The sequence below is a fragment of the Aphis gossypii genome, chromosome 2 (genome assembly GCF_020184175.1).
Source record: "Aphis gossypii isolate Hap1 chromosome 2, ASM2018417v2, whole genome shotgun sequence".
Lineage (NCBI taxonomy): Eukaryota > Metazoa > Arthropoda > Insecta > Hemiptera > Aphididae > Aphis > Aphis gossypii.
In genome coordinates, this window is record NC_065531.1 from 30,921,027 (window position 1) to 30,941,231 (window position 20,205).

The 20,205-nt window shown below is 26.5% G+C and overlaps 2 protein-coding genes across 4 annotated transcripts in view; one reads left to right on the top strand and one right to left on the bottom strand.

Moving 5' to 3' along the window:
• The window catches only part of LOC114127383 (disintegrin and metalloproteinase domain-containing protein 11), a 228,533-nt gene that overhangs the window by 90,490 nt on the left and 117,838 nt on the right, over nt 1-20,205 (bottom strand). For all 3 annotated transcript variants that reach the window (XM_027991606.2, XM_027991607.2, XM_027991608.2), the window contains exon 2: nt 2,884-2,934. In XM_027991606.2, coding sequence (XP_027847407.2) covers nt 2,884-2,934 — 51 coding nt within the window. The remainder of the gene's footprint in view (nt 1-2,883; nt 2,935-20,205) is intronic.
• Nucleotides 3,160-20,205, top strand: part of LOC114127329 (ABC transporter F family member 4-like) — a 220,455-nt gene continuing 203,409 nt past the window's right edge. Inside the window, exon 1 of the mRNA XM_050201389.1 lies at nt 3,160-3,163. The gene's annotated coding sequence lies outside the window, so the exon portion shown is untranslated. The remainder of the gene's footprint in view (nt 3,164-20,205) is intronic.

The window sequence follows — 20,205 nt, forward strand, 5'->3', positions numbered from 1 at the left end:
CCAACACCACAAACACGTGCGTTATTATTGATAAGGCAAAACTGTCTTGTTGAAATATCAAAGGATATCCAACCCCACCATCACCAACAGCATTATCGCCAGTATGTTTTATTTTATTATATTCTTCCGTTATTGATTTACAACCACACAGCTCGTTTATCAGGAAATCTACAAACATTGTTTCATTGTTTTACATTTTTTTTTTCTAATTTAAATTTTCAAATAAAATATATAGTAATATAGAAGTCGAACAAATAAACTTTATTGACTACTTCATTATTAAATGTCTACAAAGAACATATTATATTCAAAGAAAACTTGATATTAATATACAATATAATTTCTGAATTCTAATAGAAGATTTAAAATAATTACACAATACGAAATGTAAAAATTATTTTTTAATAAATATAATAATTATTGCACTGAGCTACTAAACAAATCTTTGAATTTCAAAACATAATAAACATTTATATTTTGTTTGAAGTTTCAATACAAGGTATAGAAAAAAAGACAAATTTTATTTTAAATATTACGCTAAAAATAAATAATGGATATTATTTAAAATTATTAAAAATGTAATAATATTTTAAACATAAAAATATAATCCTATGCAAAATAAATCATAAATATTTAAATATAATAATATATATTTATGTAGAACAAATAGTCAAGTCATTAAAATGAAATTAAGATAAATTTTAATATGTATATTGTATATTCAAGATAATGAAAAATAATTATTAAGTAATATTACACATTTTTAACTCACATCAAAAATAACTAACTAAAAATTTTTAAACTAGATTTAAAAAAAAAAAATAGTTTTTATTAAAAATTTTAAATATTTTAAATGTAATTTAGTATTTGAATTTGAATTAAATTAGTTAAACATATTTTATATTTATTTTTAGAAAATCCAAAGGCTTAAATTGAATTTAATAGTTCAACACAGTATTTAGTTTAAGTATTAAGTTATAGTTTACCCAATCTAAAAGCTAAAATTCGATGGAAATATCACGATGCATTTGTTCACTTACTAACAAGTAACTAGTAAATTTTCCCAAACTAACAAGGGTTCTAAACAAATGACCTATAATCAAATACTAAGCGAACTAATGCACACTAAAAAACTTTCATGTACCATACATTAAAACCGTTTCTACTTTGCAAAATTATAAAATCTAAGTTCCTAAATAGTTGCTAATATATTCCACTAGAAGAATAATATTAATTTAAATAAATCATAACTAATATGATTTTAATTATCATCATTATTTTTTTTAACTATATAACTTTCATTTTTAAGACCACTGAAGAAAAATTATTGTGTCAGTTGAAGATTCGTCCAAATGTACGTCAATTGTAACAGAATTATATTACGTATCAAATAAAGTCACTACTAGTTTTAAGAACTTTCAAAAGCTGAGTGCTCTAAATTAAGCCATACTACACCTCTTGTTATCTTGTGAAAATTTAATTAAGAGTTCTTTGCACATGCGATCTTTCTTTTGATGTCGTCTTTCGGAATCAAAATCCTTATCAGTACACATATCCAATTGGTTCGAATTATAAAACCAACGCACGTTTCTACGTTTTGATCAGCTGAAAAGTTTTATATGGCCCACACCCACATTATAGAAGTATATATACACCACATACGAAACACGTACACAACAAGCAACAATTTTCTTGTACCTACCTAGTTAATTCATTCAAAATACACATACTAACACTATCGGTAGTTACACTGTTATCCCGATTTATGAATAGTCAGAAGCCTCGGTCAACTAATATTTGAACTTAAGTTTGTAATCAAATATAAATGATCAACGCATGGAACTATAAATAACTACTTATTTATTTGATTTTTAACCGACATTAATAACTTAATAACCAACACCTTAAATAATTATTTAAACATATGAAAAGGTGATTTAAAATGTGTAGAATACACTTTGTTTTATAAATACTGTAACCAGTAGCAATTATTCAATTAAAAACTTTATTTACTGTAATTCAAATTTTTTAAACAAATCAGCAAAGTAAGTATTTAAAAATTTAAAATTTTGTAAATAATTTATATAATATGTACCTATATATCTTATATAAGTGTACGTTATATAATTTTTTGTGAATCATATCGTTATAATAAACATTTAATAAAAAAAAAAAAAAAGAGTAAAGTATAGATGTTGCAGAGTGAGAAACTGTATTTACACTTTACAGAACACTAAACATTTTAAGACCCTAAGGTTTAAAATCAAATTTAGTTCCCATTAACTTCGGGCTCTAGGGAAGCATGATAATAATATTTCTATCGACCATATAATATAACAAGAGAAACATTTTTTAGGAAAACGGGTTTGTGAAACCAAGTTTGGTTAATTTCGAAAGCTACCAAAAATATCGTTATGTCGTCCATTTATTATGCCGTCCGTTGAATAACCCTACAAAAACCACTAATTGCAAGTCATACTTGTCCCGTTTTAATAAATTTACTGCGTGTTTAATACGTTTTTAACACATAGATCGTCCGCAATACAGAATAGATAAATGAGTGTTATGTTTGTTTGTACACGGGACACATACGAATGAAATAAATTAATAGCAACAGAAGGGGGAGTAATTTGAATTCATAAATTATTAGCAACAGGGAGTAAATGGGTCGACGTGGGTAAAAAAAAAATATATATATATACATCATCATTACAGACAAGAGACGCGTAGAATAAATTTGTATTTTATTATTATTATTATTGTAATAATTGTCGTAATAAAAATTTGTAATTTATTAAAACAACGAAACAGCGGAACGAAGAAGAAAAATAACTAGGTTAAATACAAAATATAACAATGGTGATATCATTTTTAACTACTCACCGACAGGACTCTCCTGATTCCAATACGAATCGTCCAGCGTGTAGTCAGCTTCTGAAACATAACATAAATACGAATAAGTCATACGAATATTATATATTACCTTACACATATATCAATACTATTACAATCATATATTATATTGATGAAAAATGTCGAAAAAAAGTAGCAATAATGGTATTGAAACAAAAGGTGTTATTGAAATTTTGCTTATACATTTCTGATAAAACGAATTCCTGAGGTTGTTAAAGAAAGAAATTGTGTCCTAACGTTTGCAAAAAGCGTGAATAATATTCCGTATTCAAAGAGAAAAACGAGGATTTATATTTGTATAGGTACACGAAAATAGTTTATGAATAATTTATGAATACCTGTTTCCCAGGCATTCTTAAAATATTAGTGAAACGAGAAAAAAACCATAAAACCCGAAGGAAATCTACAATAAGCATATAAAATATAGAACTATGAACGGGAAGAAAAATGCAACACGCATGGTTTAAATAAATTAAATATTGTTCTAAAACAATAAAATATTCATAATGTTGTACGCTATATTGAAAAATCCAATATGTTTTTTTAAATGTCATTGTCTGCGTACGTTATTGTATACATATAAGTACATTATATTATTATCATAATACTATGATAATAAAATAATTGAGAATTTAATTCAACCAATAAATTATAGTAATTATTCAGCGTAGGTAATACCTATAATATATTATTTGCTCTAAAAAACCTATTTAGTTCATGTATTATAGTATCTGTAGTAAATAACAATGGCGACGTGTCACATAAATATTAAATATACAATTCATAACAATGTATATTATATAATAGAAAAACGATGAAATAAATTATACACTTTGTTAAAGTCTTATTTCGTATTACAAATTAAAATGGAGAAAATAGAGTGCATAATGTTTCATTCTTAAACGATAATTTTAAACATCAAATACAAAAAGCTGTAAGATAAATAGTATAATGACAACATAAAATTATTACCAATACCCAAAATAATAATATAAAGTGTGAGTTAATAAATATATTTATACACATAATTATTACATAATGCATAATATGGTTACGATGAAAAAAAACTCAAATAAATTATGTACTTAATTTCACACACAATATCAATAATAATCTGATTTGATAAATTTACAATAATTCTGATAATTAATAAATAACAGTTCTAGATTGGTAAAGTCAAGGAAACTGTAAGAAGTATTATTTCATTTATTAACATAAGTGTACTGAATGTACCTATTTAATACATGTTTTCCTGTAGTGTATTTGAATCGTATTAAAGACTATAATAACACCATACATGGCAAGGAAATTAATTTTAATTTAGTGTATGGTTAAATAAAAAAAGTAACATTGCATACAAGTCGTATTTAGCTATAATATATTATTATGAATCATTATAATTTCTGATTGAAACGTTAAGTTGGTTGTATGAAAAAAATTTAAAATTAGAACTTATAGACGATAATAATATAATATGTCCTAGCTCCTGCTATAACAAGCTATTTATTTTTTAAGAAATTGATATTATAATATTTGTAGTATTACTAATGAAGTAATGTGTATACAATAAATTTCTCTAAACCCCGGTAGAATAGATATTCTACTACCCTAGTAATAGATTAACCGTGATTCGAATAATTAATTGATATTTTGCTATCCCACGATGCACATTGCACACGCTATCAACTAGTATTTTTGGTAAATTATTGTCTCAAAATAGTTAAGGACTAGTTAAAAGGTCCATTTAAATTTTAAAATGTGTACCATAGCCCAAAAATATAAAAATAATCACTCATGCTGCTAACAATAATATTTTCATAAACAGAATCACTCGAATTTTTTACAGATTATATTTTATAAATAACCTGAAAAATAAGTGTTGAAATTATGCATTAATGTGATCCAGTTGTGATTTAAACTTATATCTAAACTTGAAAAATTAACTTCAAGTTTCTAAAATTATGCTATTTTTTCAGATAATTAAGAGGGAAATAAACTTTTAAATCATTATAGATAAACAAAAGCAGTCGAGCCAAGTACCCCTTATGTGGGAGTGTTCACACAGCTAAACTCAAAGAATGTCCAAAACTAAATTACAAATTTTATCTCAAACGCTGAAAAATAATTATTCAAACAATATTAATTCTAATAAAAAAAAAACACACTACCGTAGTGTTTTTACAGTGTTCAGAAATATTTAGGAGACCGTTACCATACGATCAAGATCGTATTGTTTAATTTAAAAACAAAGTACCAGAAATTTAATTCTAATATATACAACTAGTAGGTATATACGTTTCTCTTTGTTAGAATACTGACGTTTAAATGGAAAAAATAAATAATAAACTCGACGACGAATAAAATAAAATACATCAACACACGTACGTAGGTATATCCTATATCGAAACAATCTGTTATCTTCCTGTCTATTTGTTGCGCCTTTATTGGATTTCGGTGTGGTCCACAAAAATAGGCCTTATAGAACTGTATGGTCGTATATGGGATCGAGATGTACACGTTGAAGGGGTTTTGTCCCCTTGTGTTTGGTATATGGACGAAGCTTACGCGCCCTAAAAGACTTAGACCTATATATAGATGACAGCGGCGGCAGGTCAAAAGCTTTAGAAGAGGATTGAATGCGGTGGCAGAACATTATATTATACTGACCCACCTCTCTCTCCCATCTATTTTACAGTGTGTGTATATGTGTGTAGAGAGAAGGATAGACAGTTCCAAATTGGTCTTGCCAGAAGGATGTTGTGGCAACCAAGACAAATCGCGCTCTCTTTCAGCGATATATAGCTACGCGTGAAGTCCACCTCCTATTTCAAACGCTCTCATTATATACACACGCACATAAGAGTATATTTTTACTACTCACACATAGGTATAGGTACACTTCTATATGAAATGAATCTCAAATTCCATTTGCTAGTTAGAAGGAGAAGGAGAAGGAGAAACGAGCTTTATATACGCCTGTGTATAATACCAAAAAATCCATAACCTCTAACCTTTTTTCGTCAAGTTGCTTTTTGATCTGGACTTTTTATTCCTTCGAACTTCTAGATCAGTTTAACCGTATTCCTCGCATATGAAAAATAGGTAAAGCACAGTATACTATTTTTTATTTTTTTAAATTCATGACTATATGTATGTTACTATGCTCTATTTCGTATTCACATAGAAGTCATCATTGTTTATTCAATGGCTTTCGCCTGATATCGTTACACTGACTGGTTAACAAATGCAATTTAACTACAAACATTTTATTTTTTATTATGTGTTTATCGTAGATTTTTACTAGAATTGTTATTTACTTCAACGAAACGTCCTTACCCCATTTTTACGATACATATAAATATATTTTATAAGCAACTGTACAATTTTAGAAGACAGAACAGTATTCTATCGTTTTCTAGTATTTTTTTACCTATGAAATTGAATTACCTATATGTTTTATTTCTATTGCCCAGGGACACGTCATTAATGAATATTGTATATGGGCAGGTAACATACTAATAAATTATAATACAATACTTATTACTTAAACAAAAAATATTTATTTGCTATATATTGCTGTACTATAATAGTGCTACCCGATAAAATATTATTAGATATAATATTAATAAATATTATATTACGCGATAAAAAGTGTTAAATGACAATTAATAGAATTCGTCAAATAAAAACAACAAAATATACAAATATCGTACATGCTTCTTAATCTTTCGGAATTATGTATAGATAACAATATCACATAATGTTGGAAATCTATGAATTAAAGCTAAATTAATGATCGTCATGGGTGTTAATAATTAATTTTAACCTGCGGTATAGTTATATAACTATATCAAACCTAACATTCAAGGGGAAAAATATATTTAATAATATGAAATTGTGTTATTAATCAAACCAAACATTCAAACACGAGGATATACTAGACCAAAAAAAGATAATCATTTTAATTTAAAATACATATTATTGGTAGTCGAAGCTGACGAGTTTTTAATAGGTACAAGAACTTGACCAAATTCCATAAAGAATTAGTTTTATATCAATGATTTTTTAATATTTGAATATAAAGACTTCATACAGATAAAATAAGACTGCCTCAAACTTAACCTAACCTAACCTAACATCTATACATCACGACCCTTTGAATATTTTGAAATATAATTTTCTGGCAAAGTTCAATATTAATTCAAACATCAAACATTAATACCTAAAATAGTATTCATCTAAAAAAAAAAAAAAAATTAAGCAATTCTATATTATATTGTAATAATATTATAATCTATCATGTCACCACGCCTCATAAATACCAATAAATTGTAAATTTTATGACCCTTAATAAATATTTAGCTCTCTCAGCCTTTAGAAAAAAACACGTAAAGCAAATTAGTGAGTACATATTCTATAAATAATACAAAATAGCAACATATGTGGCTAATTGAAATTATGATATTAAATTAAAAATAATATACAAATATATAATAATAATATATGCATGGTAAAATCTACATAATACATTCAGTCATTTAATGTGATATAAATATGATCAGGATACAATAATTTGATTTATATTATGGTCATTCTAATATTTCTAATTACAATTTAAATAAACGTGAATTATTATATCTCTACCTACTCAGTCAACAATTGAATAATCATCATGGATTTATAATAATTATTTTCATATTAGTTATGCTTATTACAACACTAAAATGTCTAATAACTTAATTTACGTTAAAATAACTGTACTTTATTATCTAATCAAGTATTACAATTGTTATAATAATCAGCTATTGCAACACTTATTATCAATCATTAATATTTAATAAAATAGTTGTTTGAATACATAAATATATCTATACAAAATATAATACTATTAATACTAGTTTAATATTATAACAAGAAAATTAAAAATTATAATTAAGTGAAATTTTTATTTTAAAATATAAATATTAATTAATTTACCTAATTATTATAATAAATTTAATCAAACATTAAAATTCATTGGAAAAAAAAAGTACTTATATAATGTACGCACTTAATAATAACTACATCATTTGTTTTATATTATTATTATTATAACTAAAACGGCATAAAAGTGAATTATTATAATATTTATAGTATATACACTTTTATTAAATATTTAAAATATTGACTAATATAATTCTTTACTTTACATAAATAAAATTTAGTTACCATTAAACTTTTAATGGAAGGAACGTTTTCATCGATGGGGTTGACGTGGTTCCATAAATTTGCGTGATGTTCATACTGGGGTTTGGTTTTACAATTCAAACGCTTTGCCGATAAAATTGTACGGTAAAGCGTAGGAATTCTAAAACCAAACACCACAGGGCCTTTGCTGAAGTGGAACACTAGACAGAAAAAAATATTTCTTTTGGCTTTGATTTACATTCCATATTTTGAACCCTTGTATACGAATGACCTAAAAATCCGTCTGTTGCTGCTTTATCGTTTTTCGTTTCGTGTAGACGTCAAACATTGTGTATGGTCGACAATAGTTAGGGGTGAGGGTATAACTGAACTTTAACCATTCAAGAATTATTACCAACATCGACCAGAACATATTACCTGTCCAGACTTCTGCATCCATTCCTCGTAACCTCTTTTCTCTATCATAATATTCGATCCCCAGTAAATTATTAACAATATACTATCTCAGACGGCGACGCCAAGGTGACCCTTCGACATTAAAAATATTGTTTACGATGAAAACCACAAATTCGTATTCGACCTTTCTTTAAATATTAAAAATAAACATGGATACATATTATAATGAGATTGATTATCACAGTACATTCAGTTTCCAACTGTTGATGACGAATCGCAATACTCTTATTATAAATGATTTCACAACATTGGAAAATTGAGAAAGAAAAGAAAAAATTAATTAATGTACATTTAATTTCAATATACATGAACATTTAATAAAATTATCTCCATAAAGAATAAATAATTTATAAGCACTTAGGCTTATAATGTTTTTTAATTATATAAATACAATATTGTTTTACATTGGATTCTACTTAGAAGAACAAAACAAGACTATTACATACTTATCTAAGCATAGCTTTATATCTGGTCTGCTTTTTAATATTGTGCAAACAAAACTTAAAAATAAAGAATATATAAATAAATAACAAAAGATGGCATATTAAGAACAGCCTATAGGGGATCATATTTTTAATGTTTCTCGAAAAATTAAATAAAGTATGAAAATTAATATATTTTATAGTTGACTTGGAAAAAAAACATTAATTTCAATAGAGACGCATCATATCATTCTTATTTATATTTCCTGATGATTTCAATGACTTTTGATTATAGTGCCTCCCTAGAGATAAATATCTTATTTAGGTTATATATTATACTAGTATAAATAATATTTCGTTTTCTTAAATTCCATAATTATATTAAAGCTGTAACTTCAGTCTTAAGACAAGTCTTTTTTATTTATAAATATTTAAATGATCATTATTTTTTGGTTTTATATTATTGAAACAAAACTGACTACTTATTACACTTCTATTTATTTTAAAAAAGAACAACTTATGAAAAAATAAACTAAAGATAATATTATAGTTTCTATAACGTAATGGTTATAATAACTATTATTTTTTTTTATAAAATGTTCACTACAACCAATACATGTCAGAATTATGATACATTGATGCCTATATATTTTGCATTAAAAATACAATAGCATACCTTTTTGGCTTATTTAGTAAGTTTATACATAATTTCTTTTTTTTTTTATCAAAAATTATACTATATTTAAATATACATGAGTATCTTTATTATAAATAAATTATTAAGCATTTTTTTTTTTGAAATTTAAATTTAAGTTATTAAAATTATTCATATCATTAAAAATAAATAATTTATTATACTTTAAGGTTTAATGTTTTATAATGCTTTATTAAATGATTTATACGGACACATAAACATGTGTTAAAATAATATGTACCTTAATACCTACTACCTACGTATATTTGTTTTGATGTAGTAATTTTATCAAGTAACCAAAAAAACTGTATTATTAAAATCAAATACTTTTTATAACTATTGTTCTCTAAAAATGCATTACAATTCGTTCTACAACACTCAAAAATACTAAAAAAGTTATTTATTTTATATTATATTTCATTTAAATTTACAAAAATTAAAGCTATGTAAATTTTTAAATCTTTTAATAAATACAAAAATATATCCATAAAATACAGTAAATATGGTTCCAAATGGTTATATTTTTTAATACCAAGGATCAATACGTTATTATTTGTGCTTCAGTGTTTATAAATATAAATATTTATCAAAAGAACCCAATCATTTATCATAATATATACTTATCTAGAGATTATTATAATAAATGTGTTTTAATATATTAAAATAAAATCTCAACAGCTATGAAGTCATAAATATAATTTACTATAATTTTTCAAAGATTTTATATTTAAATGCTAACAATAACATTATTTAACTTTTAAAAATTATTTTTGATTGCATTCAAAAAAACATTTTTTTCCGTAAATCTGTTAGCTCCACTTCAATATAACATTACGTTTGATTCAATTATACTAACTGAAATAGCACTAAATACTATACTAAAATATCATTAGATAAAATATAAATTATAATATGAAAAGTTATTGTTTGTATTTATTTATATTTAATTTTATAAATGCATAGACTTATAAATAAGCCATCTGAAATATATTTATAATTTTTGTCTATATAATATAAGACCTAGATAGATACCAAAGCTGTTTAAAAGGTTTTGAAGTGCTACCTGCTGTTTCTGCCAAAACAAATTGTATTCAGAACAATTTTTATTTTATCAAAAATATTTACATACTAACACAAAAGTTAACTGTTGATAAAATGTAAGTATATTACGCGCTGAAATATTATTGTAATAGTATGTGTATAATACACAGATTGTAAATCGTTCATGAAAAAATCAATACAAACGAATTCAAACACTTTTCAAACAATTCGTATATGTAGAAGTACACGTGTACTTACACGGTAACCTACTCCTTGTACCTGCTTCTATATTTTATAAGCATTAATCGACATCATAATATAATGGTACGTTAAATGTTACCGTTATTATTAAAATGCGACAGCGACAAGCACTTACTGTTGGATCGAGTGTTTCGGCTAAAATGAGACATATTAAACGCAGTAAAATATGAATAAGTTGTGCATGTCAATTATATACTATCCGACTGTGAGAAATGAAACATAAAAAAAGCAACGAGAAGATATATTCTTTGATGCCGATTAAATATACATATAACTACCAAGTGACTGGCCATCAAAATCAATAAAAAATAAAATTCTAAAGATATATAATTTATATATTGTGTATAATGTACAAGGACTTATGAGTTATTATTCTTATTATATGATTAAATACCATTAAATAAAAAAGGGCTATAATAATCGCTAATAAATGTATGCGAGTAGAAAAATAATACAAAACTGTGTACCTAATACTGGAATCAAATAATTATGACGATAGAGGTATAATAGATATCAATAAGATAATGAAATCAAACCATAGAAATGAACCACTTAAAATATGTTCTTCGTGTAGGTACTCTATTTGTTTTTAATTTGATTAAATTTTCGTTATTTAGTTTACATTGACAAAAGCGCATCTAATAAAATATTACTATCCAAATTATATATAAAAATATAACAAACGTATAATTAAAATATTATTATATCAAAAAATTCATATTTAATATATATACACACCTTTTTTATAGTTGTAACTCAAAAACTAATCATAATAAATACTTAAAATGTTCACCAAATGTTTATATTAACGTTATCTATATACAGTTAAATTTTCAAAATATTTAGGATATTTTAAGCTAGTTATAGACAACTGAAATTTTCGATTTTTCTAAGTATTTTTCATTTTTGAAGTGTAGATAAAAACATTTTGGGTGTCCATAAAAACTTGATAATTCAATACAAGGTTTCTTATGAGTTATTCTTATTTTGATTAAAACATTATAAGAATTCAATTTTTTACTTTTGAAGTTCAAATTTTAAAAAAATTCGTCAAAATTATAAATATTTGAAAATTACTTCGTAGTTAAAACTTATAAAACATTTGTTATAAGTAACAAATAGTTAAAAAATTGAATATAAGATTTTCCATAAGTTAGGCTTACACTAATTATAAAAGAACTTACATTTTGGAGTATTCAGGTCATTAAAACATAAACCACCTTTTTCACCACCCGCTGGAAAATATATCCTAGGCTGACAAATCATTTGTGTTCAGAATCGTTTTTTGTATACAATGATACCTATCATTGGATTCAAATTTAATTCATCCATTATAGTGACCTACTATACAGCAGATTGTTATTCACTTGAACAACCTTATTTTAAATATTACAATTTTTTTTTAATTATTTTAGGAGAAATAATTATTTCATGGGTGGATATGGAATGTTAAAAACAATAAAAAAACACACACACATCATTTTAAAACCAACACATTCATTCTAATGTTCTGTATCTAAAATATTCTTAATGTAATCAATTTAATTTATTATACAACGTGTTTCTACATCAATTTTTAAAAATATCAATAGTGTTATAAAAAATAATAATAAACTATAAACTGTATTATATTGTGTCGTGTACAGCTGTACTTTATATTTTTTAAAGAGATTTTTCAATTTCAATGGAAATATATTACGACTATTTAAATATTTAAAAAATATATAGATAAGTCGAATTGTACGTACGTAGTATACATTAATATATATTAAATAATCTATAAATCTTATGTACATATTATACCTTATGTCTACGTAATACCGCGTATAGTTAGCATTTTTAATTCAAAAGCACTATAATAGAAATCTCTTAGAATAGTTTCCTTAAAAATACATTTCTTTAACTTGACTCTTTGCTCTTAGATTTTTCTTTCACAAAAGTCAAAAACATAAAAGAGTACACAAATATAATGGTTCACGTTGTCTACTTCGTGCCTATTATAATTTTTGTACAGCAATCATCTTTGTATTCGTTACTAAACTTCGAACAAATGGACATGGAAATGTATATAATATATTATAATATGTATAATTTTTATATTTCACCACAATTCATCATGGCCATTATTTTTAGACAACGATGTTTTAAATTTTACAATAATGGTCAAAATAACATTATTTTTTTTTGTGTAACAAAGGGTGTAAATCATGTGGTTTATCTATTAATTATATCATATAGTTTTGATATTAAGTATAAAGGATTATAATATTTTTATTTTCACTGTGAATAAGACTATGTTATGAAAGAGCTAAAATAAATAAATGTATAACCAACTAATTCAAACTTTCCCAATTTATATAAATACAATAATATCAACCCTGAAATGTAGAATGGCTTAGAAAATACGAGTGCAAACTATTTACGATCATAATATAGTTGTACTGAGCTGATTAAAATCAAACTCAAATTTATAAAATGCAATCAGATAACTTGATTATATACATTTTGATGAAATATTTGTTAGAAAGTTTGAAAGAAAAACAATTTCTAGATAATTCAGTACAATAACTTTATACATTTAAGATTACTTTTAAGATAAATATTATGTTATGAAAGTGCAATATTATATTGTAATTAAATGTTATTTATAATTATTGCCTGAATATAAAGATGAGAAAATAAAAATGTATGTATAGTACTATAAATATTATGTTATAATAGTATATCAATAAAATCCCTACGTTTAGAGATAATTAAAAAGAAATTATAAGCAATAAAACTAAAATCTAATCTAAGTATTATACTAATACCCTAACGTTTTGTTAAAACATTTAAATACTGAACAGTACAAAAATAATTAAATAAATAAATGATCGATGTAAAACATTTTAGACATGATTGACAGAAAGTCATTGTTCATTCCGATTTCCGATACAATATTGTAATACATATTGTTATTATTTAATCATTTTTATCTATATATATTTATATCTATTTATGAAAATTGTCTCAAAATCAAAACGATTGTTTATTCCCTTAATAATTTAATAAATACTTATAACATACAATTTGATAGATATATTATTGTTTTAACAAATAGTTAACATAACTCTACGTTTGTTAAATATTATTTTTATAAATTGTAAAGATATAAAATATAACTTAAAATTTTTATTTATGTTTTTATACGTGGGTCAATTTTTTTAATACTAACCGCGTAGACTATGTTTTTTAAATACACTTAATAAAAATATTTTTTTTAAATATAAAATCAATAAAAACAATTTTTATGTAATTAATATTAAAATTTTCTAATTTTTCATTTATAATAACTGTTTTGAAGTTTATTGAATAATTTTTTTAGTTTCATTTTCATTTTTCATATTATTATTATACTAACCATTAAGTAAAAGTTGTTTTGTTACTTACATTTAAAAGTTTTTATACAAAACAGAGTATTGAGGAAAAATAAAATACCTCATTTACGTAACACTAAATATTCATTAGAATAATGAATACAAATAAAAACCTACAGTGTGGCAATCATCACTACTTGACATTTTATAATATATTATATAAAGCTTTAAAGTAAATTTTAATTAAAATATTATTTTTAACTAGATAAATCCCAAATTCACCATATTCCTTTTGAGATGTTCATAGTTTATATTTAATTCTTCGATTCAATTTAGTCACAGTTTAGACAGGAATAAAACAGAGATGTTAAAAGACAGAGAAAAATATCAGTGATAATTTATGAATAGATGAGTCAATTGTAGTATTACCAGTCCACCTATCCACAATAGAAAAATAAAATAAAACGTTTATATCATCAATTTAATATTTCTTTAGTCCTATGAAAAAATGTTTTCTATATTTCAATTTATTATATCGCGTGTTATATAAGCTCAGTAAATATAATAATATTCTCATAACTGTTTTAAAGACATATTATTAAATTAATTTACAACTTTTTAAAAACTGTTAATTTTATAAAGATTATACAATTTTTTTTTGTTAAAAATCATATAAGGAACATGATATGATTATTATAATTGGTACCTATACCCGTATACCAGAGGAGATGAGCCAATGTCATGCACAATGTAGTATCACCTTGGTTATATTATAACATCACTCGAATATATTTTTATTTCATCGCTAAATGTTTCATTTAATAAAACAACAAAATATTATTTTTTTTATATAAATGAATTAATAATTAAATCATTTTGAAAGTTTAGAATTCACTTCTAAACATCTTTGTATTTTGAAAAAATTGTCTCATTTTAAACTCTTAATGTTATTCGACATATTGTTTTGAAAGTTTATTTTCCATGATAAGAGCGATCAAATTAAAATAAAGATGAATGAAACTACTTATTTTTTATTAAAACGAACAAAATTCAAATCCGATATTAAAAATTATTCAATAGTGTACATATACATGAAAACAAATTTCAAACTACAATAATATATATCCTTACGGTTAGGATGAGATTAAATTTCACTAAATTTTGTTGCATAAAATTGGTGTTGAAAAATATAATTATCGAATAATTTCATTCGGGACTAAAAAAAGGCAATGTTTGTATTGAACTTCCTGGTATCAAGATGTAAAAAACGTCAGTTAGGAATGTTATCATCTCATTTACATGTTTTTTTTTTTTAATGTATAATTTTTATGCACAATAAAAATACAGCCACGTTCACTTTTATCGATTTGTAAATATTGATTGATAATAAAATAAACAGTAACACACATATTAAGCACATACTATTGTACTAAAATATTATACATTTTCAATTCCAAATAAGATATATAGGTATGTGGGCTTTTTTCAGATAAAAATTTACCTAATGGTTGTGTTCACAATTTTAAATTTCAATATTATTACAGCAGTGGATTTCATTTTTATCGCAGTTGGTTATTCGCGTTTTATACTTAGGGTGGTGACCGACTTGTGCGACGAGGGGGAGCTAATACGCGCGAAATTAAACGTTCTTCGTGATAAATAATCGTCGTCGGCGGGCTGTTTGAAATATGCAACGCCCGTGCGTTTCATCGTCGTCGTCGTTTTCATAGTAGAAGTCGTGTTTGGCACGCGACAAATAACGCGTTATTCCTGTCTAATTTCACCTACCCGTCGCCAACGCCACACAGCTATAATTCACCGTCACCGAGAGACACACGCGCCGTGCACAACTTTCCTTACATTAAATGACGTTAACATAATAATATGTATACGAGTGGTATAGAGTGAGTCTCTAAGTCTAATTACGACCCTTTTTCTTGAGCCGTGACTCGTACGAAAACAGTAAAACTATTTGTGCACCATATTGTATATATGTGTATATATGCATACGGTGTTATAATACGATTGTGTGAGTGTGTGTATATACTTTGGTGCGCCTACAGTACGCGGAAAAACTTAATTGCCACCCAGTCGAAGTCAACCCTTGCTTCGCACCCCCATACTTCTCCCGAGGGAGATAGAGAAAGCCGCCGGCGAATAGTTTGCGGACGCGAAATAACTTTGTGGTCTCGGTTTTAGTGTTTCGTCGTCATCGTGGCATCGACAGCGGTGGTGGTAGTGTGGATCGCAATCGCAGTCGTATTTGCAGCGAGCCATCCTTTGTCGAAACCGAACGAGAGAAAACAGGATTTGACTGGGCGCGCACCGAGGAGAGAAAGTTTTGACAACCACCGCCCGCCCGACCGTAAGACTACAACAATTATTGTTATACCTATCTATAAAATATATATATATACGATGTCGGTAAATGACGGGCTTTGCCCCACGCCAACCCTCTGCCGGCACTGCGTGGCGTTCACTACATTTAGTGCGCACCGTATTAGCACCGAGAGATCATTATATATTGTTGTTTTATTACACTCCACCATCATTATATATAAACTGCAGCTGTATCTATCTGCGGTAGTGTATAATATAGTATTGTATAATAGTAGTGCCGTAAAGAGATTAGCAGCGCGTGACAACGGTATATCTATCTACTCGTATATTATATAATGTAACGTACAGCACCGGTGCGATGTTTATACGAAGCTGCAAAGTATGAGTGCGGTTTATAGACCATAGTCGGAGCGAATGAGCGAAAGGGCTGCGAAACGTATTATACTATTGTTGTTATTATTATTATTATTTTTATACTGTGAGGCAATATAGGTATCTTTGCGTTCATACTGTTAGGTATACACAATTGTGTGCGCGGCACTCGAAATACAAACTATCGGATGCACGCGAGACCACCGAGGTTGATCAAACCTTTTAAGGATTTTACGGGCCTTAAGCACGCTACAATAAATCGTTATAGTTATTATTAATAGACTGCCACTTTTACGTGTCCAATATGGAGCTTTTATAAACGGATTTTGAAAACATTGTATGTACGCATTATATTATTACGCTTACGGGATTAGAGTAGGTAACTGAAGAATAGTTTTTTTTTTTTTTTTTTAATAACATGAAAAATGCGTACCGTGCTAGTTTTATTTTTTATAATCTGAGAATCAAACACACGCACCATATATAAAATATATGGTGCCTATAGTCTATATACTTTAATATATATACCACGATAATATAATATATAGGTAGTCATTATATCCCAAGATTGTAATATCTTTATCGATATTAAATTTACACACATTATTCGTTTAGAGCGTTAAAAACGGTGTAGCGATAGGTTTTTTTTTATTTTGTATACACTTTAATTTTTCTGCAAAATAAAACAATACTTTTATGGATTTAGGAAAATTGGAGTTTTCAGATGGATGGATGGCGAAATAGAAGGTACTTTTGCGGGTTCCTATTGTGTATGTTCCAGTTAAAATGTACCACGATGAATTACAGTTACAAGAGGCTATTAATTTAATCACGGATTAAAATACTTGGGTGTACTCTGTACATTAATTATCTAACTTTATAAACAGTTAGGGTTTAAAAAAAATCTATTGAAATGAATTAACAGGCTTAATGTGCGTATGGTATTTAAATCGTATGACATATCGCAGTTCATTAGAGATTTTTACATTGACAATAACGAGTATGTCCGCAACAAAGCATCATAATTTCAAATAGAAGACAGTGATGTGAGTTGAAATTAATTATGACCGTATCATGAAAACATGTTGATTGAAAATAACCACAATGGCTTTATATTACACGCACCTAATATTTTTGGTACATATAGATTGATTAGTTGTATTTTTACAATAAAAATTATTTTTTGAAACATAAATTTAAGTCACTGACACGTGCAGTAAGTACAATATTCGATTGTGAAATAATATTCCCTAGCTATGTTTAGTGTACATACAATTATTATTAAAATAAACTTAGAAACGGTTTTCAGTGAGTTGTGAGGTTCTATTGCAACACCTGACAGATTCCACCTTTCCTCGCCATAATATCACCTATAAAGAAACTCCAGTAACAACTATAATAATCGGTTGTCTATTATAATTATTATATAGGTAATATTTTACATGATACGTATATATTATTATATTATTATTTATGTGAATATTCGCATATCGCTGCAATATCTACGACTCGTGCAAATTAATGGGGGCACATAAAACGTGTTAACATAATATTATTTGACAAACAAATGTTGGCGTGCAAAAGTAATAATGACGTTTTGGCTATCAAAATAATTTATGAATAGCAATATATGCATATATAGGTAGGTATATATGTATATATTTCTGTGTGTTGTGCGTGTGATACGCCCGAAGTGTTTCGGCATCAGCATTGAACGCGTACATTTATACAAAATAATAAAGTGAAGAAATCCTTTGGCGAATAAATTAAACCACGCATACAGAGCAGTAACGTTAATACTCAACAACTCTAATCATACGAGTGTATACTATATGTACGTGTGTGCGTATTAAGTACACTCTGTCGCTCTGTATATAACGTTCAGAATATATAAATTATTATTATTATATTATTTTATGTACGGATGTATATATACACAAACTCATCACGTGTCTTAGCATTAACGATCTATGTATACCACACATCATTATGAAGAAGACTATAAAGAAGACGATGACGAGATATTGTTGGTGTTAAGCCCACGATCGGCAAAATGCGCACCGTTTCGTAAAATAATAATAATAATAGTAATAATGCGTATAAAAGCGAGGATTAAACGCGCCAATTGAAAAACAAACAATATTACACAATATATATTATATAATATACACAGATTATACTATACCGTCATTATTAACGTCGTCTTCGAGGCGTATAGTAAATACCTATGGCAAAGTGCGAAAGTCATAAGTGTAAACTGTCTGTGGGAGAGAAAGACGTGTGCTATATACATCGAAAGTAACGCATGAAATTCGATTGCAAATATTTTATCGATTGCCGTTTCACCTTTTTGTACCTACTCCTTATGTAATACCCGTATATTATTTTAGAAGAGTATTATAATATTATAATCACGTGTAAGCGAGCACGCGACATGTATTATATATATCTACAAACACTAAACACTGTTGTATAGACAGATACATATAATCGTCGTATATACGTTTAAGTATAATGATATTGTCACTATGTTATATACATTCACTAAAGTAACAGAAATAATAATAATAATAATAATAAAAACGAAATGCATGCACGCTCACATCCCTCCTCGTTTCTTTCGCGTAATCAATGTGAACGTTGAAACTGATTCGTTTTTATTGTTTCCGGACGGTTAGCGCCCCCCCCGAAAAACGAAATTCACGACTATATAATATTATTATTGCACCCAAGTGCCGTCATGTGAGAAACCGACAATGGCGGCAACCGCGATGAAAAACATTTATACTATTATCATTAAGCACTGTTGTTGTTATTACTATTATTATTATTATTATCATCGTCATCGTTAATCTGTATTATATTATTATTATGTGTGCGCACATGCACGTTGCACCCCGCCGAAGAAACTGGCGCACGTGCCAAACGAGCAGTTTACGCATGTAACAGGTCGTTTTCATATATCACACAGAAGAATAACACTGTCTAACATAGCCACTATACGCGTACACAATAAAGTCTCAAATATTATATAAATTATAATTTACGTGTACCTAAAACAGTAAGTACCTTTAGAGTTTGAAGACAATTTATGAAGAACATGCAAATTACGCTTATATGAAAATCGTCTTACATATAAGTTTTCCCTTTTGCAGACATATAC